Source organism: Procambarus clarkii, chromosome 84 (genome assembly GCF_040958095.1).
Source record: "Procambarus clarkii isolate CNS0578487 chromosome 84, FALCON_Pclarkii_2.0, whole genome shotgun sequence".
NCBI classification, from domain to species: Eukaryota; Metazoa; Arthropoda; class Malacostraca; order Decapoda; family Cambaridae; genus Procambarus; species Procambarus clarkii.
In genome coordinates this window covers 23,058,215-23,081,942 of record NC_091233.1, presented here as the reverse complement: position 1 = coordinate 23,081,942, position 23,728 = coordinate 23,058,215, and the positions used below count along the sequence as shown (strand labels likewise).

The 23,728-nt window shown below is 43.0% G+C and overlaps 1 protein-coding gene across 1 annotated transcript in view; it reads left to right on the top strand.

Annotated features, from left to right (window-relative positions):
* Positions 1–23,276, top strand: part of NaCP60E (Na channel protein 60E) — a 595,756-nt gene extending 572,480 nt beyond the window's left edge. Inside the window, exons 28-29 of the mRNA XM_069316634.1 lie at positions 10,496–10,667; positions 19,979–23,276. Of these exons, the coding sequence (XP_069172735.1) occupies positions 10,496–10,667; positions 19,979–20,227 (421 nt within the window). The 3' untranslated portion in view covers positions 20,228–23,276. The remainder of the gene's footprint in view (positions 1–10,495; positions 10,668–19,978) is intronic.
* Positions 23,277–23,728: the final 452 nt, after the last annotated feature.

Below are 23,728 nucleotides of genomic sequence, written 5' to 3'. Positions count from 1 at the left end.
CCTCAATTAACGAATTTAATCCATTCTGGCACCTATCTCGTCATGTGAAATGCTTGTCTTTCAAAACGAATTTCCCAATTTAAAATAATGGAAATAAAATTAATCCGTTCTACCACTGAAAAACATCAATATGATATTCAATTTTTTAAATAATGGAGCAGCCCTGACATACACTGAACAGACCTTTATTACATTTTTCTTTCTTCTAATTTGTTCAATTTAATTTTTTTATTTTTTCATTTCTTTTTAAGAAAATGGAGCAGCCTACTTGACATACAAACAAACCTTTATTACATTTTGTCTTTTCTGTGGAAAGCCCCTTCGGCTCCCCGGAGCTATACCTGGCTGATGTGTATATATTAGACGGTGGCAGCAGTCAATCGAAGGAGTTCTAAGCCTACCAGGGACCAGAGCCAGAACCTGGCCCCCTCAAGAGAGGCATGAAGAGCAATGGTCTAATGACATCCCTGTGTAATTGGAAGCAGTCTTGGTCTGCCATCTACCAGGTCAGGCACCCAGAAAGGTAGGAATCTCAAAACAAACTACTTCTGGTCAAAAATTGCAACCGAAAGCTGAACTAGCAAACAAAGGGAAGGGAGGGTTCCCAGACCTCCACGCCAGCAACTCTACTCAGTTCAAGAGGCTGTTGTGTTGGTGACGGTCGATCACTCTGGTCCCACTCTTTGCGCAGTGCTGCAGTGCGGTGTTGTTGCTCTGTTTTGGTGGTGTGTGAGCTGGAGGTAACACAAGAGTGCTGGGGCTGCATGCACCTAGGGCTACCATCCCTAAGTATCCTGTAAGTACTGCCTTTGCAGCCTCAGGGTTATCTTCCATGAGCCGTTCAGGAGCAGCTACCTCCGTGTGGTTCTATCGCTGCTTGGTGATTGCCCGCCCTTGGGGGTTCAGCTGGGAAGGTTCTTACTCCTGTTTGCCCTTGGGTAGGAGGTAGTTTTGTCGCGAGGTACTGTGCAGCTGTCTGATATATGCATAGCAATCGGTTCTGTTCCCCTGGAGATGTGCTTTTGCTGGGTTTTTCTTTTGTTTTTGTTTTGATTTGCCTGGCAGGGTTCTGCCTGGTGTGGCGGTAGGACCACTTGTAAGATGTTGGTGGCCCTCCACTAGATCCCTGTGCTTGCACACGTCGCAGGGGTTCAGCTTTTAGTTGTTTGCTTGGTAGCTCTGGGATAACCGGTTAGCAGTACCTTGCCTGGGCTTCCCTTAGCAGTTAGCCTAAGGGTCCTGGAAACCCCCCTTTGGGGCTCAGTGGTCCAATGTAGGAGACCTTTGAGTCCCACCTCGCCTTGTGCAAGTTTGAAGGTTGCTCTGTCCCCTTGTCTCAGGGTAACGCTCACCGTCTGCCTCCGCCTTGCTGCCTGTTAGGGTCAGTGACACCTATGACCTGGAGTCCTGCGAGTGGTGTTCTTTGCTTGTACTCCATTCACCCCAGTCCACTAAAACTAATATTCGGGTGCAGGCAGCTTTAGCATTGCATGCGAGGTTTAGGTTGCAGCAACGTGTGAGGTTGGTTGCCTTTCTGGATGCCCCACAGCTGCCGTACTTAATTATATGGGTAGTGAGACTTGGGCGGCTTCAGGGATTGCCCCTTCCGGATCGGTGGCGGAGGCATTTGAGCCTGGTCCTCCTACTGGAGCTTTTGGGCCTTGCTAGCTGGCCCCTTCATCCCTGCCTTTCCGGTGGACTCTACTTTTTCTCAAGAGGCAGAGGGTTTGGAGGACGGCTTGGCCCCGGGTCCTGACGTGGAGGATTCCCGGGCTGGGGAGGAGTTGTCTTGGGGGCCCTGGGCACCACTTGTCCCTGCTTGGGTGTTTGGTACCCTCGGCGCAGGGCTTGTTGTTACAGTGAGAGAGGTTTTCCTATTCCCTCCTTGTACGATTTTGTTATGAGTTCGACTCCTCCCTGGGTTCGGTTCCAAGTTCCCTTGGGTTCTTTGGTTCCCTTCTTCTGGAGGTTTTTGGCTTCCCACATCTCACTGAGGAAGGTGTGGGAGGCCCTAATTGCGGCCTACCCCCTGCAAGACCCGGATTATGCCTTGATATTGAAGCCTTCTTCTTTTGAGTTTGGCTCCTCTTTTATTCTTAATGGGTGCATTGCAAGGTGCCGGAGTCTTCCTGGCTGGCAGACTGCCTTTTCTTTTGTTGGGGGCTTGGCATTCGTCCTGTCGGGCTGCGCACTTGGATGGCGAGAGTTGACTATGGTTGTTAAGGTTTCCTGGGGGGCGAGTTGGAGCACCTCAGTGCGTGCTTGTTCGCCCCGTCCTTCCTTATGATGTCAGCCAGGTGCGGCTTCACGTGCAGGTTACCTTCTTTTTGGCATCCCTGGTGGTCGAGGATTTGGGCGCCCGTGTGCACTTGGCTTCGGTCTTGCACTTCTTTTTCTTTTTCCTGTGGGTGCTGTCTTCGGTCTGGCTCGTGGTGTGTGTGGGGGAGCTGGGTTCCGGGCCAGTGTCCGATGTGCTTGCTTCGGCAGCTCGGGCGCCGGATGCCCTGTTGAAGTTGTACGCGCCGTTTCTGAGAGAAATGGTGTCTGTTCTTCGCTTCTCATGTAATGTGCTGATAGGCGGTGCTCGTCCTAATTTTTGGAATCGTTTTGGGCCCTGGGTCTTCATTTTTCATCCCCTTTTGTCCGTTGCTGTTTGCAGAGTCTGTAGTGGTGCATTTTCTGCAGGCGGCTTCGTCTAGTTGACGGCCTATATCGGACTTGTAAGTTCTCCCTTGGGCATGGAGGTCTTGCCCGGAAGGGTCGCGCCAGATCTCAGGGTTTCTTTGGTCGTCATCATAAGCCAGTAGTGCCAGATTCGGGACTGGCCCTCCTGCGGAGTCGTTGGCTCAGTGATCGCTCTGAGTTTCAGTCAGGCTCTCGTAGGGGTCGTCGGCCCTTACACGGTTCGCCCTGTTGGCGGGGCAATGGGGGAAGGCTTGCGCTGTTATTCTTGCCTCGTCCCACAATTTGTGGGCAATTCGGGCCCATTTCCTCCGGCCTGCAGTGGCATTGCTTCTTTCCTTCTCCTTTTGGGGGATTGGGGCTTGCAGGGCGGGCCTCTTTCCCTGTGCTCTGTCAGGTCATCCTGGAGTGAGTTTCCTGCCTGTCTTCAGTTCCGAAACGAGACTGGGCAGATCTACGATTTATACTGGACTTGTTCTGTATGATCCCATGGGTCTTTTGCCCCTCTTTTCAGATGACCACTCTGTCTCGGGTCCAGCTGCTTTTGGATGGTGTCTCTTGGATGGTGCCTCTAGACCTCCGGGACGCGTATTAGCACGTCTCGATTCATCTAGTGTTCAGGGACTGGCTCACTTTTGTCATGGGGATCTGGCACCTCGCGTCTCCATGCCCCTTAACTGGGTCGTGGTGACGCGGTTGCTTCTGGCTTTCTTTGACAATGGGCTGGTGTGGGCTCCCAGCCAATCCGCGGGTCTGCTCGCCAGAGATTTGGTTCCTTACCAGCTCACCGGGTTCATGTTCTTGGTGTACTGGAAGTCGCAACTGGTTCCCTCTCAGGGTCGGACTGGGCTGGGTCTTGTGTGGGACTCTTGGCCCGCTTCCTTGTCTCTCCCTCTGGTGGCATTGTTGAGGCTGCAGTCCCGCTTATGACCCGCTTGTTTTTGGAGGTCACCCGGGTCACATGTCGGTTGTTTGAGCGGCAGTGCGGGAGCCTGATCTTGACCATGCTGGTCTACCCATCGGGTTGGATCTGGTTGTGGCGGATGTTCTGGTTCTTTGGGGGCGTCCCTTCCGCAGCTCTCGTGATCACTGCGTTTAGATCCCGGGAGCCTTGCGTCCGCTGCTGCGTCGCCAGCTTACTCTGAGGGTTTTTTCGGGGTTCTATGCCCTGATGCCTCCCCGAGCCCTCGCTCGATGTGTTCACGGATGCCTTGTCTCTCGGCTGGGGTTTTGTGACCAGTGCTCACCAGGCTGGCCAGAGTCGGTGAGGTCCATCCTCCCGTCGGGCTCACGGCATGGCGCAGGAGCTCGTGGTAGTGTGACATTCGCTTCAGAGGGTTTATGTTGCTCGTGGAGCAATGATCCGGCTCCATTCGGACTGCTCCTCTGTGGTTCATTGTCTGAACCACGGGTGTTCGATGTGGTCCTTGGCTCTTTGGGCTGGTCACTTCAGGTGACTTGTTTGCCGAGTTCCCGTGGTTTGGCTCTCCTAGCAGCTCACGTTCAGGGGTGTCAGACGTACTGGCGGATGGCCTGTCTCGATTCATTCCCCTATCAGTGGAATGGATGGTTGACACAGACTCATTCAGATTGGCTCTGCTGGATGTACGGGCACCTAGAGGTGGACCTCTTCTCATCGATTTGGTTGAGGCGTCTTACAGTATGTGCCGCTTTTCCCAGACTGCGTGGCCGTCGGGGTCGGTGCCTTTCGGCTGGACTGGTCGAGTTGGGGTTACCTGTACCTCTTCTCACCGGTTCGGTTGTTGCTCTGGGTCCTGGTTAGCTTAGAGAGACTTCCAAGGAATGAGTGGTCCTGTTGGCTCTTTGGTGGCTAGCCCAGGCCTGGTTTCAGGCGCCTTTTGATCGATGTCCGAACCTGAGGGTCTTCCCAAGGCTCTGCCTCTTTCAGCAGATTGGACCATTCCAGTAAGTTGCTGGTTTGATCGTCTTTGCTTCTCATGTCTGGTCTCTTTGACGCAAGTTTATCACCACTTGTATGGTGATCAGGTGATCAGATAGTTGGTGTCCCACCTGCAAGTTTTGTCTCGACAGCAGTATGAAATTTCCTGGCAATCTTTTCGGCACTTGTCTCTTCGTAGGCTGTCTTCGATTTCTGGTCGGTTTTGTCCTTTCTCTCTTGGTTGTTTCAGGACCGTCTTCTTATGCCAGATACTGTCTCCTCGTTTTGGGTAGCGCTGGCAGAGCCCCTGCAGCTTGCATTTGGAGCGGATGTCACTTCTGCTCCATTCCGCAAGCTTTCTCTGGCGTTGTTCACCTCTAGTCTGCTCATGCGCTGCCTGAGCTGTCCTGGTCATTGCACCAGGTGCTCTCTGCTCCCTTCTTGGTTTGGGGTGGCTCCCTTGGTTCAGGACTGTTTTCTACGGCTCTTTTTTTTTTTCTTGACGTTGGCCTCTGGGGGTCGGGTTGGAGAGTTTCATGCTCTCCTCCGGTGCAGGGGTTTCTGCTCTTTCTGTCCTGGTTATCTTTTCTTTGTTTGCAGCTGTCTCCTCCTTTTCTGGCGAAGAATGAGTCTGCTGCTTTCTGGAGGGGTCCTTGGGTTGTTGATCCTTGGTTTGTTCGGCCAGGAGTGCATCATATTTTGTGTATGTTTGTGGCTCTTTGCCATTATTTGCGCATTATGGGCTCTATGGCAGAGGATGTGCTTTGGGTTGACCCAGTTTTCCCTTCTTCCCTATTCCAGGGCGCTGGAATAGGTTGCCCGCAGGATTATTCGGTTCAGCCAGCGTGTGGTCTTTCTCTGTGCCCACACCGTTTGTAAGTCCGGCATTCGGATGCTGTTTTGGTAATGTCCTGGCCTATCTTTTGGGCACGGGGCTATTGGAGGTCGAAGAAGGTCTTGGCTGCACGTTACCTTGTTAATGCTCCTAGTCCTTGTCAGGGCGTGTATAGCCTTGGGCCGCAGGTTGCGGCCTGTTGTCTCAACTTTGAATTAAGGAGCAAGTGACAACCGCCTCCCGGGTGAGTCCCTTTTCTTCTTATTTTTGGTTAGGTAGCTCTGGGGAGCCAAAGGGGCTCTCCACAGAAAACCAGCATTGCATGTAATGAAACGCCATTTTCTGGGTGAGACCCGGAGGCTTCCCGGCATCCCTCCCTCCCTCCGATCGGCATTTTTTTGCGTTTTTGATACTCAGACTCTGAACTGAGGAGAGTTGCTGGTGTGTAGGTCTGGGACCTCCCATCTCCTCTCCCAGGGAAGGGGGGGGTTGGCCAGACAGATATGCGGTGGTTGTGGTGTCGTCATGTTTGTTTCTATGTTTTTCATTGGGGAGTTCTGTTTGCTAGTTCGGCTTTCGGTTTGCAATTTTTGAACAGCAGTAGTTTGTTTTGAGATTCCTACCCTTCTGGGTGTCTGACCTGGTAGATGGCAGACAAAGACTGCTTCCAATTACACGGAGGTGTCTTTAGGCAATTGCTCTTTGTGCCTCTCTTGAGGGGGCCAGGTTCTGGCTCTGGTCCCCGGTAGGCTTAGAACTCCTTTGTTTGACTGTTGCCATGGTCTAATATATATACACATCAGCCAGGTATAACTCCAGGGAGCCTCCAGGTCTCACCCAGAAAATGACGTTTCATTACATTCAATGCTGGTTTTTGGTTTTGTTTTTGAATGAGGCAAAAGTTGGACATCTTTCCAATTCATTAGGGAACGAGTTCCATAGACTAGGTCCCTTTATTTCCATAGTGTTTACACAGATTAAAAACACTTCCGCACTCTCGTGGCGCCTAAACGAGTCACCAATTTTTTCTCTCGAGACCGAGGATTTGACTTGAAAACGAGTCGAACAAAAAAATATTTGTATAAAATTCATTTTTTAACCAATCAACTTTGGGATAGATAACAAATGAGCGTCTTTAAATTGCGTACAATTTGATACCATAATGAAAGATGTAACATGAAACTTGATGTCAAAACACTTTTTTTTTTTTTTTTTTTTTTTTTTTTTTTTTTTTTTTTTTTTTTTTTTGAGATATATACAAGAGTTGTTACATGGTTGTACAGCCACTAGTACGCGTAGCGTTTCGTACACATTTTACTGTTGCGTTAAACAGAGGCTACAGTTAAGGAATTGCGCCCAGTAAATCCTCCCCGGCCAGGATACGAACCCATGACATAGTGCTCGCGGAACGCCAGGCGAGTGTCTTACCACTACACCACGGAGACTGCATAAAGATTTGAAAAGACTTGAGAAGACTTGAAAGATTATAAATACTTTTTGGGCCAAATTTTAAAATATTTGTTAAAACTCTATTTATTTGCTAATATTATGGGACTAGTTTTAAAATGCACACCTTTTGATTGTGAACAATTTGATACCAAAATGAAAGATGTAACATGAACTTTTTGTCAGAACACTTGAAAGATATAAATAATTTTGTGATGATGAGCATCCAAACTTAAAATATTTGTTAACCCTTAAACCACTAACTGTTAAATAGCAAACATCCCCAGGGCGCTCAAGAAAAAAAAATTTCTGAAAAAATTATTTTTCTTATGACATTGTTAATTAGCCTTCAGGAAGCACAAAAATCTAAATAAAAAGTCTCTAGCTCTTGTGGTTTAGTTATAGTGGCCTGGAGAAGTTGCATATTTTTAGTTGAGGTGCCACATAGGAATAACTTTGTTGATTTATTTTCATTGTTTCTCAATTTATTAATTTAGTCTTTTCATGCTAACAGGTTGTATTTGTGTGTCAAAGTTACTGTCTATTATGTAAAACTTTGAAAATATAAGTATGTATGGATATACAAGTAAAGATATAAAGACACCCACATACTTATTCATAATAATACATGTATAAATATATTTTAAGCCTAAATCTTAAAATTGCATATAGCACACATTTTGCCTCAAATATATACATGGTAATCACTCATTTGCTGTTGCAAAAAGTTTAGCGTCTCCTCTATGGCTGCCCTAAACATTCAGATACTGGATGGTGATGTTGCCAAGCAATGGTCATCATTTTCTTACAAAGGCCCTAGAAGGAAAATGAGGGACTCTGGATTTTTTTCAAGATGGGGGATGGTTACTGGTGGTCTGAGGAAGCAGATGTGAGCTCTATGTATGTGTAGGACTATTTTAACTATTTTAAATACGCAAATCATATATAAATGATTTGCGCCGTTTTGTGATAGTTACTCAAATCATACATGTATGATTTGCGCTGTTTAAGGGTTAAAATTCTAGTTATTGCTCTATTATTATGGGACTGGTTTTAAAATTTGATACCAAAATGAAAGACGTAAGATGAAAATTGATGTTATCAAACTGAACGAGTATACACATTAGGCCGTTGTGTGCAAATTGGTGCTCCTTCACTGGTAAATTTAGGCTTTGCTGTGGGGAATCATGCCGGGCTTTTGGACATTATATGCCCATACACCTGTAAGGAATTCTATTGCAAACACAATATGAAAATGAATGACATAACATGAGAATTAAACTGAGAAAACTGAAACGAGTATACACATTTTACTGATTTTGTGAGCTCACGGGTAGCTTTTGACGACTTTAGGCTTTGCTGTGGGGAGTCACACCAGGCTTTTAGACATTATATGCATATACACCTGTAGGGAATTCTATTGCGAACAAAATGATACCAAAACGAACGACGTAGCACGAGAATTAAAGTGAGAAAACTGAAACGAGTATACACATTTCGATGTCGCCTCGCGCTCGCTCGCACGCCGGGGGCATGATCTCTAAATTTGCGGCGCGCATGCCGTCCGCACGAAAATGTTAAATTTGACTCTGGGGATATCAAAGAGATATTTATTTCTGGTGTGGTGATAATGGGTTCTATTACATCTGTCCAGGGAGAGTTTCAGAGCAGGGTTTGCATTTAAGAACAGGGTTTGTTAATGTAATCGACACGAGAATATTTGGAGTGAGTTTATGTTTAGCATGTTAAGAGATTTAAACAAGGGGGCTGAGTGTTGTCCGAAAGCAGAGTTTGTTATTATTCTAATAGCAGATTTTTGCTGGGTGATGATGGACTTGAGGTGGTTTGCAGTGGTTGAACCCCATGCACAGATACAATAATTAAGATACGGTTAGATTAGTGCATAATATAGTGAGAGGAGAGCAGAGTTAGGTACATAACATCTGATTTTGAAAAGTAACCAACTGTTTTAGACTTCCTTAGTTATGAGTTGTACGTGGGTGCTGAAGTTGAGTCTATTGTCTATGAATATGCCAAGAAATTTTTCATCATTTTTATTACTGATGTTAACATTGTCTATCTGAAGCTGAATTGCATTTGTTGATTTGCTTCCAAATAAGATGTAGTAGGTCTTTTCTATGTTTAGCGTTACTTTGTTTGTTGACATCCATAAGTGAACTTTTTTAATTCATTATTCACAACATTAAATAATGTGCATGGGTTGGGGTCTGAGTAGATGAGGGTAGTATCATCAGCATACAATATAGGTTTAAGAATATTAGAGACATTAGGCAGATCATTGATGTATATAAGAAATAGGAGAGATCCAAAGATGCTGCCCTGTGGCACTCCAACGGTTATTGGAAGAGTGGGAGAGGTTATATCATTGAAGGCCATATATTGGTGTTTATCACTAAGGTAGGATCAGATATAGTCCAGGGCAAGGCCTCGGATTCCATAATGATGGAGTTTAAGTAAGAGGTAGTTGTGATTAACAGTATCAAAGGCCTTTCTCAGGTCAATGAAGAGTCCAATCGGAAACTCATTTTTGTCAAGGGCTAAGTAGATTATATCAAGGAGACTAATAATTGCATCGTTGGTTCTCTTTTGGGAGCAGAAGCCAAACTGACAGGGGCTGAGTATGTAAAATTTTACGAGATAGGAGTAGAGCTGTTTGTAGATAATTTTTTCAAATATTTTTCATAGTATGGGTAGGTTTGATATTGGTCTATAATTGTTTATGTCTGCTGGATTGCCTCCTTTATGAACTGGTGTTACTCTTGTTTTTTTTAAGGATATCAGGGAAGGTGTTACACTCTAAAGATTTGTTGAACAGTAGAGCTATAGGTGGCACAAGGGCATGAGAGATACTCTTGTATACAATGGATGGTATTTCACTGATGTTCCCAGCTTTGGTTTTTAATGAGTGTATGATGGACACAACATCTGCCGGGCTGACTGGTGAAAGGAGAAGAGAGTTTGGATAGCTGCCTGAGAGATATGTGTTAATGTGTGTCTGAGTCTGTGGAATTTTACTGGCAAGGTTAGCACCAACCGATTAAAAGAAGCTATTAAAAAAGGTCTATTATGCATCACAAGTAATTTTCTAAATTTATTATTTTGTTCCTGTAATAATAATTACTGTATTAACTTTTTATATTAATTTTCTTGAATGCAGTCTGTGTTATCGTTATAAATTGTTAAATGGCATTGCAGCATAAAGAATAATAATAATATGCATCTTTTTGGGGACTTATTGATGTGAACTACAAAATGAATTAACAAACATATATGTAAATATCTTTAGAAATAGCATTTTTTGGAGCATTTTTCCTTAACATTTATTTTCAGTTACTTTTCATCTCAAACATAGGGTTATTTTAAATAAGTTCAGCTCATGGACTGTATCTCATGCTTTTATGGAAATGAAAGCTTAAATTTTAAGCTACATAATGCTTTTCATAGATTTAGTGTTTTATTATATAAAAGGGCTTTTGGGTAACTTGAATCATTTCATCACTTACTAAACAATCATATTCCCTGGCCTAGTTCCTTCTTTTGATAATTACTTAATTACTTAAACTATCATGTTAACAAGTCAGTATATGTCATTTATAATTGTAATCCTACAGGCATCGGCGAGAGTTAGAAAAGAAAAATTTGCTCCTAGAAGAGGCACAGACACAAACCTCCTCTCCAGGGGGGTCATCTATACGATCGGGATTCAAGAAAGTGTCAAACCTGTTACAAGTAGTCCCAATGCCTATGAGTGTGCCTCGAAGAAGGTCCGTCACTGTCCTCCAAGTGAGTAATTATCTTCCGGGTTTCATCAGAGTTAGATTGAACTGTAGCCCTCCAGGTTTGCCCCACCTCCAGGCAAATTTGGAAAAATGACATTGATGTAGCAATGGATGAACATTGAAAATGTTAATCCAGTGTTGATAAACCCTTGCACTGTGCAATTGTTAAATGTTGAAATCCTTGTGGTGAGAAAAAAAATATATTTTTTTTTCCTTTGATTTGGTTAATTAGCCTCCAGGAAGCACAAAAATCCAAGTAAAAAGTCTCTACCTTTTGTGGTTTAGCTATAGTGAACTGGAGAAACAACATTTTTCTGAGTGGAGCTCCGTCAGCTCCCTAAAGCTATCCAAACTGATATGTGCTTTATTAGTTTGGGGCCATCAGCCACTAGAATCCTTAGGCCTACCGGGAACCACGAGCCAGAACCTGGTCCCCTCAGAGGGGCGCAGGGAGCAATGGCGTATGAACACTTTACATTTTAAAGTATGTCATATTCTGCCATCACATTGACCAGGGTATATACCCAGAAAAATAGGTGAGCCAGAACAAGCAACTAGCTGACAAAATGCAACCTATAGCCCGAATGAGCCAAGAGACTCTCCATTAAATATTTAATTACTTAAACGAAAACCGAGCAACTCTACACACGAACTAGGACTCCCACTCGTTGTAACAGACTCAGGCGAGCCTACTGTCCATCCTTCAGTCCTCGTCTGATGTCTTGGCAGACACAATCACTTCTGGCCTCACTTTCCTTTCTGAATTTTACCCTGTGTGGCTGTGTCAGCTGTGTGGTGGGATGTTGGCCAGGGGTGTTCTTAATACTTCGAGCTGCATGCGCTCTGGGTTACGGTAATCCAGAGTAGGTAAGTACTACTTACCTACTACTCTGGGTAGGTAAGTACTTCCCTACTCTGGGTAGGTAAGTACTGCCCTTGCTTACCAGGGTTACCTTTCCTAGGCATTCAGGACATGCTCTCTGTTGGGGGCTTTGTCGCATGACTGGGTTTTCATCCTTAGGGTATGTTGGGGGTCTTGGGCTTTCCATCTTGCCCCGGGTAAGGGAGTGTTATTGGTGTTATTGGGAAGGCGCTCTGTGACTCGCATAGTCTGCTACCACTCGCGACTGCAGATATTTCTTTTTAAATGCCAGTTTGTTTGCAGTACGGTTTAGGGGCTTAGTTTGTTTTCTTGCGAGTTTTTGCCCCTTGTTTTGAGTAGGAGGTCGGCTTAGCGGCTTATTAGGGTATTCTTAGGATGTGCTTGGTTCTCTTTCTCCGTTGCCCGATGTCTCACCTCTACTACTAGTAGTCTGTTTGCCTGCTTTCAAGCAGGAAGGGAGGAGCACAGCTATTGGCTAGCTATTGGCTTAGCGAGTCACAGCACCTGGGCTTCCCACAGGGATAACATACCCTGCAAGCCCTGGTAAAGCCTTGTGGGCTCAGTTGGTAATATGGATCCGTCCGAGTCCACTCTCGCCTTCTGTGATGTAGACGGTTGTTTGTCGCCCCTTCCTAGAGGCGATGATCACCTTTTCTGCCTCCAATAGGCTGCCTGTTGGGTCGGTGACACCTTTGACCCTGAGTCTTGTAGGATGTGTTCTCTACTTGTGCTGCAGTTTAAGCATTCCTTATCTACAGATGAGAGGTTTCAGGCAGTGGTAGCATTGCATGCAACGTGCCTGGTTGGTTGCCTGGTTGGAGGCCCCAGAACTGCCCTGTTTGGATTTAACACTTTTCTGGATTTTCGACTTGGAATTACGGGAGTTTTGCTTAACCGCTTGTCGGATCACGACGTAAATTTACGGACCGTGTTTTATATTGGGTATTTACTACTCGATCGACTTGGGGTTTGTATGAATATGTTTGCCATTAAATTTTCGTTTTCTCTAATAGGCACAGTGCCTATTAGAGAAAACGGCAATGTATTGTAACTTAGAGGAGAGACTATTGAGTTGGTGACACAACGAGGATACGCCCACTCCACACACTCTTGTGTTGGCCGCGATCATGATTCTACATTTATATGCATATGTCTGTGTAGAGAATTTTATTCCAAACACTATACAAACAAAAAAAACGGTGTGAATCAAGTATAAACTTGAAAAAACATGAGCAAAGTAAAAACTTTTTACTCTCACGGGTACAAACACGCGTAAGATTCACGTAAGATTTTATTCGCCGCAAATTTATTTGACGCTCTGTTGGCCAATTCTACCCATGTTCTTATAGAACTTTCTATTGCGAACACATTGCTATAAAAATGAAATACGTAGCTCGAGAAATAATGTCAGAACAGTGAAATAAGTTAAAACTTTCAAAGCGTTGCATCACAACAGTGTCGTCGCTGCTGAAATCACGGCTAACGCTTCGCCCAGTTCCCACACTCGTGCGGAACATAATTAGACATTGATAGGCATATGTCTGGGTGGGGAATTTTATTGCGAGTTCAGTGATATCAAAATAAGCGCTGTAGGATGACTGTGAGCCTGGCAACAAACGAGAGAGTGTGAACATTTACTTCCTGTTTGGGTGTCACGGCGAGTCATCTTCGTGTTTATTTACTTCGTGGTGGGATAGCAAATGCTTGGGTGACATTTTATGCATATGATCTTGTAGATAATTTTATTGCCAACGCATTGATACCAAAATGAAAAACGTAGCTCGAGAATTGATGTTAGGAGCGTGAAAAGATTGTAAACTTTTTTGTCTTTACGCTTAAGCACCCAGAACGCCGCGCGCACAACCCGCTTTTTTTTTCAGTGAGTGCCGCGCGCACTAAAGTGTTAAGGGCCCAGGTTTTGAGGACGTTGGTCACTTCGCCTTTGGTTCTGTCCATGCCCTCGATTCCTTCTCAGGTGGGCATGTTTGCCTTGTTCCTCCCTCTCTTCTTCCAACTCCTAATCATCTGGTGGTTCCAAGTCGGTGCAGGGTTTCAGTTGATGAGTGGCTGTGGGGGCTGCCCCCTTCTGATTCAGGCGCAGAGGTGATTGAGCCCGTTCTTCCTGCCAAAGCTTCCAGTTCATCCTAGCCAGGGCTTCATCCCAGTCTCGGGGCAGGGGCTTCCTTCTCGGAAGCCTTTCTCCTTGGATGCTGCCTTTTCTTTAGAGGTGGTGGGCATGAAAGAGGGCTCTGCCTCAGGGCCTGTGTCTGGGGTTCTCTGGGGGCTCGGGGGAGCCCACTGGGAGCGTTTTGTTCCTTTGGTCTGGGAGGTCGGTTAGTTCAGTTGTAGCCTTCTCCTTCTTTGCAACGAATGAGACAGTGGGCTTTCGAAGGGGTTCTGTGGTTGTCATTGCTTGGTTGGTTCAGATGGGGTGCATCACGTGTTGTGTCCGGTGGCGGCTTTATACCATTGCCTGCGGGCCACTGGTTCTGTGCCAGTGGACATTCTTTGGGTGGTTCTGGTTCCCTGGTTCTCTGTTCCAGGGCTCATTGTGTCGGGTTGCCCCTCTGTGTTCTTAAGTCCTGCCGGCCTGCGGTTTACTCTCGTGCATGTGCCGTACATATGTATGCAGCACTCGCTGTCATGTTTGTGATATGTCTTGACAGCTGGGCATAGGGGGTTTTGGTAGTCGAACAGGGTTCTGGGCGCCAGGTATCTTGTACGCATTTCAAGGCTGATCAGGCCTTATGTTGCTTTGGGGTGTTTGTCTCAGCTAGCTGTTTCAACTAGTTTTGGTTTGCCTATCTTTCTGGGTATATGCCTTGGTCGATGGCAGAATATGACATACTTTAAATGTAAAGTGTTCATATGCCACTGCTCCCTGCGCCTCTCTGAGGGGACCAGGTTCTGACTCAAGGTCCCCAGTAGGCCTTAGGACTCCATTGACTGATGGCCCCAAACTAATAAAGCATATATCAGTTCGGGTAGCTTCAGGGAGCCTCTGAGGCCATCCCCAGAAAAGGGCATTTCATTACATTCAACACTGGCTTTTTTGAGGGGAGCCCCTACGGCTCCCTGAAGCTTATCGGGCTAATGTATGTTATATTAGACTGGGACATTAGCTATGGAGTTCAGACCTACCAGGGACCATGAGCCAAAACCTGACCCCTTCAGAGAGGTTCAGGGAGCAATGGCCCTGGAAAACCCCCCTTATGGTTGCGGGTTTTCCTTATCTGCCATCGACCGGGGTTAGTCACCCAGATAGGTAGGCATAACAAAACATACCCCACATGGTAAGAAACTGACAACAAAAACCGAACAGAGAAGTAGAACTCCCTATATTCCCAAGGAAACAAGGAAACGAGCAAACTTAACACACTACTGCCGCGCTGCTCATCTGCACAGCCCTCCCATCCTTGAAAGGGGGAGGGGGGGACCCCGGACCTCACCACGCCAGCTGCATAGCACTCCAATTTGTAAGCTAATGTCAACCGGGACAGACACTTCTCTGGCCTCAGTTTCCTAGGCGTTGTTTGCCTTCGTGGCGCTCACTGCAGTGTTTTGTGTTGTGCAGTGGCCAGGTGTTCCTTATCAGTATTGGGGCTTCCTTCCCTAAGCGCCCTATGAGTACTGCCCTTGTGTGACAGGGTTATCTTCCCTGGGACGTTCGAGAACCATACCCGTAGAGATTCTTGCTGCTCGCCATTTGCCTCGTCCTTGGGGCCAGCTTGGGCTTGGGGCCCTTGTTTGGCCTTGGGTAGGGACTAGTATGGTGCTGGTTAGGGCGTCAAGGTGTTGCACGATCTGCTACCTAAGCGGCAACCGGTTCCTGTTGCCCCTGGGGACGGTGTACTTTTGTAGGGTTTTTCTTTGGTTTTTATTTTCATTTGCCTGGTGGGGATCTGCCTAGTGTGGCTATAGTTTCTCTGGTAGTGTTTGGTTGGCCTCTGCTAGGCCCTCGTGATTGTAGACGTCGCAGGGGTTTTCAATGTTCGTATCTACCCCTTGTTAGCTTTGGGTGTTAACCGGTTAGCAACATTTTGCCCGGGCATACCATACCAGTCAGCCTACAGGCCCTGGAAAACGGTATCGGGGCTCGGTGGACCAATGGATGTGTCTTCTGGGTTCCATCCCTTCTTGTGCAGGTTCGTTGGTTGCTGTGCCCTTGTCTCAGGGTGACAGTCGCTTCTTTTACCTCCGTCATGCTGCCTGTTGTGTCACTGACATCTTGACCCGGAGTCTTGTGAGATGTGTTCTCTGCTTGTTCTCCAGTACTCTTCTGATGTCCTTACGGTTCAGAGAACAGGCGGCATCCGCGTTTCAAGCTTGGTTTAGGTTGCTGCAATGCGCTAGGTTGGTTTCCCACCTGGATATCCTGGGGTCACCCCATTTTAACTAGGTGTTGTTCACCCCTTTCCCCCTCACTGTTCCCAGCTCCTGACTGTTGGCAGGTTTTGTGGTCGAGGCGGGGTTTAGTTGGTGCTGAGACTTTGGCAGCTTCAAAGGCTGCCCCATTCGGGTTGGGGACGGAGGTTTTTGAGCCTGATCCTCCTGCCGAGGCTTCTGGGGTCTTACCAGTGGCCCTTTCTTTGCTGCCTTTCCTCTGGACTCTTCCTTTTCTTTAAGGGCAGAGGGAGTGGAGGACGGCTTTGCCCCAGGGCCTTCTGTTGCGGGTTCCCGGGACTGTGGGGAATGCTCGCTAGCAGTTCAGAAAACCCAGGCAGGGAAGCAGGGTTTTCTGCTTTTGGGCGGGGTTTCTCGTCCCTCTCGTCTGCTTACTTCCCATATTTGCTAACGTGTTTTCGGATCTATTGCGTCTGTCACGGCTCCTTGTTCTGGTGGCCATTTTCTTTTTGCGGGTTGCCCTGCTTGGCCACCGGCAGCCTTGCGGTTTGTTTACCTGTGCCTGGGTGTGTGAGCTCGCGTTTTGGATGAGTTTTTCACCTCCTTCAGGGGTTTTATCCTCCTGTTACTGTTCTGTGCTTTTTCTGGGGTGTTCTGCTCATTTTCTGTTCCTTTGAGAATGCTTGGATGTTGGTTTTTACAGCAGTTTTTGCATTTCTGTCTGTTTGGGTCTGGGCCTTGGGGTTTGGGCTACGTGTCCCTGTCTGTTTATGCTTGCTCCCACACCTTGTGTCCCTTGGTTTCAGTCCGTTTTGGCCATTTCCCTGGGGGTTCTATCTGGGTGCTGTGCTTTGCCCTTCTGCAGTGTATTTCTGCCGGCAAATGTGGTGGTTTGGACTCCCCCAGGTTCGATTCCAGGTTCCTTTGGGTTCTTTGGTTTTGTTCCGTAGGTTTCTTCCTCTTGGGCTCCCTTTGTGGGTTCAAGGGGTTTTACTTACCTCGTGGGTGACCCGGTTCTGCCTTCTGGGGTTCCGGGGTCTTCCTAGCTTGCAGACTGATCTTTTTGAGTCTTGGCGCATGTTGTGGTCGTGCTGGGGCCTTGGGTTTTTGTTGTCGAGGTGGGCCCTTTGGTGCAATTTTTGGACTCTCTCTTGGTGCCTTTTCTTTGGGCCTGCGCAGTGCTCTCTGCCAGCCTGTCGACACCTTGTCTTTTTCTTTTCTTTCTTTATTTTTAATTTTATTTTCATGTGTATATATATCTGTGTGTGTGTGTATATATATATATATATATATATATATATATATATATATATATATATATATATATATATATATATATATATATATATATATATATATATATATATATATATATATATATATATATATATATATATATATATATATATATATATATATATATATATATATATATATATATATATATATATATATATATATATATATATATATATATATATATATATATATATATATATATATATATATATATATATATATATATATATATATATATATATATATATATATATATATATATATATATATATATATATATATATATATATATATATATATATATATATATATATATATATATATATATATATATATATATATATATATATATATATATATATATATATATATATATATATATATATATATATATATATATATATATATATATATATATATATATATATATATATATATATATATATATATATATATATATATATATATATATATATATATATATATATATATATATATATATATATATATATATATATATATATATATATATATTGTACCTAGTAGCCAGAACTCACTTTTTGGCCTACTATTCAAGGCCCGATTTGCCTAATAAGCCAAGTTATCCTGAATTAATATATTTTTTCTAATTTTTTTCTTATGAAATGATAAAGCTACCCATTTCATTATTTATGAGGTCAATTTTTTTTATTGGAGTTAAAATTAACGTAGATATATGACCGAACCTAACCAACCCTACCTAACCTAACCTAACCTATCTTTATAGGTTAGGTTTGGTTAGATAGCCGAAAAAGTTAGGTTAGGTTAGGTTAGGTAGGTTAGGTAGTCGAAAAACAATTAATTCATGAAAACTTGGCTTATTAGGCAAATCGGGCCTTGCATAGTAGGCTGACAAGTGCGTTCTGGCTACTAGGTACGACATATATATATATATATATATATATATATATATATATATATATATATATATATATATATATATATATATATATATATATATATATATATATATATATATATATATTAACATCAGGAGAGTACTGGAGAACAAGCAGAGAATATATCTCGCAAGACTCTGGGTCAAGTTGTCAGTGACCCAACAGGCAACATGATGAGGTAAAAGTAGCGACTGTCACCCGGAGACAAGGGCACAGCAACCAACGATCCCGTACAAGACGGGTTGGAACCCAAAAGACACATTCAATGGTCCACCGAGCCCCGACAGGGGTTTCCAGGGCCCGTAGGCTGACTGCTATGGGAAGCCTGGGCAAGGTGTTGCTAACCGGTTAAGAAACCCAAAAATAACAAGAGGGTAGAGGACAACACTGAAAACCTCTGCGACATGTACAATCATATGGGCCTTGCAGAGATCCACCAAACACTACCAGTAGAACTATAGTTACTATGGTAGAACTATAGCCAGTATAGTAGAACTATGGGCCGGCAAATGGGCTTGGAATTGGATGGTGATGATGTGGAGGAGTTGGTGGAAGAACACAACGAAGAACTGACCACCGAAGAACTCCAAGCCCTTCAAAAGGAACAGCAAGAAGACCCAGCTGAGGATGTTTCTCCAGTGGAGGAGGATGAGGCAGTAGCAAATGTCCCTTCCTCAACAATTAGGAAGTGGTATGAGATGTGGGAAGAAATACAAACCTTTATTGAAACGACTCACCTAGAGAAAGCTGTAGTAGGCCATTGAAATAGTCTTTTCAATGACAATGTGATGCCTCACTACAGACAAGTGTTGCAAAGAATGGACAAACAAATTCAATGGAACGTTTCCTTGTGAGAAAATCAGTGAGCCAAAACCAGGACCTAGTGGTATGCAGGCAAAACATGCCAGAGAGTGCATTCCAGAGAAATCTTCACTACCTGATGTTATAATGGAAAGGGACTCCTCTTCCAAACAGTAACACCTCTCCTCCTCCCCTCCCCCCCTCTCCTCACCATCTTCCATATGCCAACAGGAGTAATCAGCAAGGGTAAGTAATAACTTGAACATACTTTTGTAGTGAAGATTTGGATGAATTAGGTATAAAATTTACTTTGAAGTGAAGTTTTTGGGAAGTCAGGAATGGATTAATTCATTTCCCATTATTTCTGGGGGGGAAATTCGCTTCGGTTTACACATTTTCGGGTTACGAACTGTCTCCAGGAATGGATTACATTCTTAAACCGAGGTACCCTTGTATACACATTTGTGTGTGCAAATGGGTGCTCGCCCACAGTAACGCTTGGCTGACTTTCGGCTTTGCTGCCGGGGGAGTGGGAGGCGCACAGGGCTTTTGGACCTTATATGCATATACCCCCTGTAGGGAATTCTATTGCGAACAATTTGTTACCAAAATAAACGACGTACAATGCAAATTAAGGTGAGAAAATTTAAAAGAGTATACACATTTTAGTGTGGCCTCACGCAAAGTGCTCGGCCTCCCTTGGAGTAGGCTGGGGCGCGCATACCGGGAACGAGAAGGTGATAACAAGCGCCGCCCAGGGATTAAGAGACTGTCAATGAAGGGGGCTATATTGGAAGGAGGCCCCTCTGAAATTTTTATAATTTAATAATATTTAATTAGGAATATAAAATTTAGATATTCAGTACTCCAATGACTTATGCAAGTTAAACATTTACCATGGTGTAAAACTGTGTGAAAGAAATTAAATATGCTTCAGCAAGTATTATAATATCTATAAACATAATGAGACACAAGAAGATAGAGGTTGAGAAAAGTACTCACTAATATAGCGGTATTTGTTTAAGAATGCTACAACTGCTAACTTTGCAGGTGGATGGAGGAGGATCAAGCTCACGCCGTGCTTCCCGTTCCTCAGTTAATGAGGTTTCTACATCTCCTCGTGGGTCTCTCTTCTTCTTCCCCATTTCACGCCGTGCTTCTAAAGCCTCGGCCACTTCTGCCACCTCAGGAGCCTCCAACCCATCATTAGTATCTGTTCAGATCCATCGTGTTGCTGACCACGAATCTCCTCATGCTTCTCAAGGCTCCACAGAAGCCCTAAATACTGAGGCCAGCTGACGCAAGCCTCCTGTGGGCCCAACTTGACGCCCTTTCCCAATGTAACCGGTGCCCCCAGCTGCATGCCAACACCTTCGTGACGACTGTGTTGGCCATTAAAGATAGCTGATAGTCTTCTAGTTGAAAGCTGATGGCTAACAGTTACATAGATTCTTGCTTACACTTTGTGACCAAGCTTGACCTGTGTGAGCCTGGTCACTCTTGCCTGACTGGCATTTGCCCAGTCTATTCCTGTAAGCCCATCTATGAGGCTTCATGCGCTACGAGTACCCAAAGGAGAAGAGAAGGAGCACTTTGGCTGCTCTGAATGTTACAACTTTGCATTTCCATATGTTCCTGAAATCTTTGTCATGCTGATCATTGGCACGTGTCTTAATTAGATATAAAAATTTAGACCATGTTAATTGTGTTAAGGCAAAGATAAAAATCATTTTTTATTATAAATAGGTTTCCATTGACATGTGCCATTGTTGTTGTACATAAGAAGTATTTTCACCAGTGGAATATTTAATTTCTCTATTCCAGATATCAACATATATGCAATTTGCTTTTTCTCTTGCAATTGCCATAGGCTCACAATATCATGTAAATGCAACCATTGGTTTTCTTATAGAAAACCTTAAAAATGTTATATGTAAGTCAAAGATGGTCTTGAAAAAGAGCACAGTTAACATACTGCATAGTTCTTTCATTATGAAAATAGTTAAGGTTTTATATTATCTCACCAAAATAATGGAAAAGCATCTACATCTCTTTTTCAAGGTCTCCAAAGTTATATACTCAATTTTATTGTTTTTCTTTTGGCATTATAGCCTATCGTTATCCCTGCACATGAGCATGGAACCATCGCGAAACGATATGCAAGTAGAGTTATTTGCCAGTTTGTTAGCTTTGCTGTAGGGTGCCAAAGATTTTGTTTATGCCTTAGTCTCCAAATGCTCTTTTTCAGAGTCAAGTTTCATGGGAATTAGGTTTTCCCTTGAAAATGAACTTGATACACTCAGCTATACAATTTGTTGGTGCAAGAGCAGTGCTAAATGTCTTGCCCCCGGAACCATTTTCTGTGAGCCATGAGACTTGACAGATATGCTCCTCTCTTTAGCCTGAATTTAGGTTCCTCTAATAGATAAAATGTGCCAAAATATCAGCACCAGGGGTCAGATTCACGAAGCAGTTACGCAAGCACTTACGAACGTGTACATCTTTTCTCAATCTTTGACGGCTTTGGTTACATTTATTAAACAGTTTACAAGCATGAAAACTTCCCATTCAACTGTTATTATTGTTATAAACAGCCTCCTGGTGCTTCGGAGCTCATTAACTGTTTAATAATTGGAAACAAAGCCGCCAAAGATTGAGAAAAGATGGACAGGTTCGTAAGTGTTTGCGTAAGTGCTTTCGTGAATCTGGCCCCAGCTTTTTAAGGATCACCTCATATATAGATATTAATACAACTGCAATTGTATAATATTGTACATAATGATAGTTTTACTTATGAAATCATAACTCGTTACTCTTGGCAAATGTAATCTATTTGTACAGTGTTAGGTGACTGCCGAGTTATCAGGTCAGTGTATCTTTGATGTTCTTGTTATTAAATTTTGAAAAGATACTGTATACCAATTTCTGATATGTTGTTTACCCATGTGAAGTCTCATATAGAATGTGTCATACAGGACAAAATAAGTTAGTGCATGATACTGCCTTGTTGTACCAATATTCCTAATGGAAACTGAAATACTGCACTGAATAAATTTTATATTTTAAGATACAATTAACTACTAGAATTTTATAATTCATTTGATTTATTGAATGAAATTTTCATGTGAAAGAAGTAATATTTATGCATAATATTCCCTCAGTATACCCAACTTCTATCTCAAAGGACCAAGTTACATTGTTATAATTATGACCAACTAGATACTTTGCTTCTAAATGTTACTTATATTTCAAGATATTGACATGTATGAAGCAACATTTATTACAATATCTAATTATTATTCAGGATCTGATTAACCAAATCCTGATTAATTGGCATGCCTATTGTCCCAGTTGATCCTGGGCAATAACTTATCCAAGTTGCACTGCGTGTCAAGTTTTCACTGATTATAAGATTTCACTTATATTTTGTGTGCATTGCAACACCCAGCATGACCATGTTCATCCTTTCACAATTATGTCTATACCTTCAAAATTTGACAATGAATATTTTCAATGTATGTATTTTATATAAATCAAATGTATCTATACTTTTTTTTTAAACAGATCTTTGCCTTGGTCAAATAATATAATAATACTACAATTTGTTGTGTCCTTGTTATTATGCATTAATTATTCTTAATAATAAGGGGTTACCTCTAATTTTCTCTCAATTTAAAGCAGTCAAATTTTTTATGAGTGAATGAATTTATTGTATAAAATATTATGCTGTGAAGCTCATACCATAATTCATAATTTAGATCATGTTAGAATAGTACTCTGCAATCATAATGTTCCTAGAGTCTACACCATGTGGACAGTATGAATTAAAAAGTACAAGTGAAACTGCATCAGGCTTCATGTTAGCAGAAATGTCTTGTAAAGATATTTTGTGTAGTCTTAAAATAAGGTAATTTGTCACTATTATATAGTGTGTGCACTTTAATTTTAGCTACAAGTCTGAAATTAAAATGTAAAGCAGTTTTCTAAATAACAGAAAATACTGGGAATATTATGATTGTAATATGAAACTTAGGTAGCACACCACCTTCACTGTAGGGGAGCAGGCAAGGTGATGCATTCAGCTGGGCACTGTCTTGTATCAAAACATTGTCCAGCTACATTTAGTGATAGTAATATGTAGCACAGGAATCAGCATTGTAAATAACATCCATCTCCAGTCTCAGGTCATCATCATTTCATCAACATCATCATATAATCATGTCAGGAATAGCTAGAATCTTCAGGAATTTCTCTCAGAAGAAACTAGAAAATATAAATCTGAAAACATTGTTGCATATGACTTTCTTTCATTACAGTGCATAATCCGTCATTAAACTTGTGAACTTTTTTTAATAGTTACTGCTTTTCCTTTTCTTGCCTACATTAATATGAATTGTTTAAATGAATATTTTGAATACAATTAAATTTTAGCAGAGTAGGAAATGTTCCAATTCATAGTTGCAAATTTATAAATAAACTGCATATATATATAATATATATATTTATATATATATATATATATATATATATATATATATATATATATATATATATATATATATATATATATATATATATATATTTATATATATATATATATATATATATATATATATATATATATATATATATATATATATATATATATATTTTATGCACATATATGCATGCATGTCGGCCACCAATACGGTGGTGGCAACACAACCGGCCACCGTGTTGCCACGGCATGACCTCTGCACCTGCTCTGATGACCCAGTCTTGTATATGTGCCTGCCTGTAGATGACAAAACCCTTCCCCTC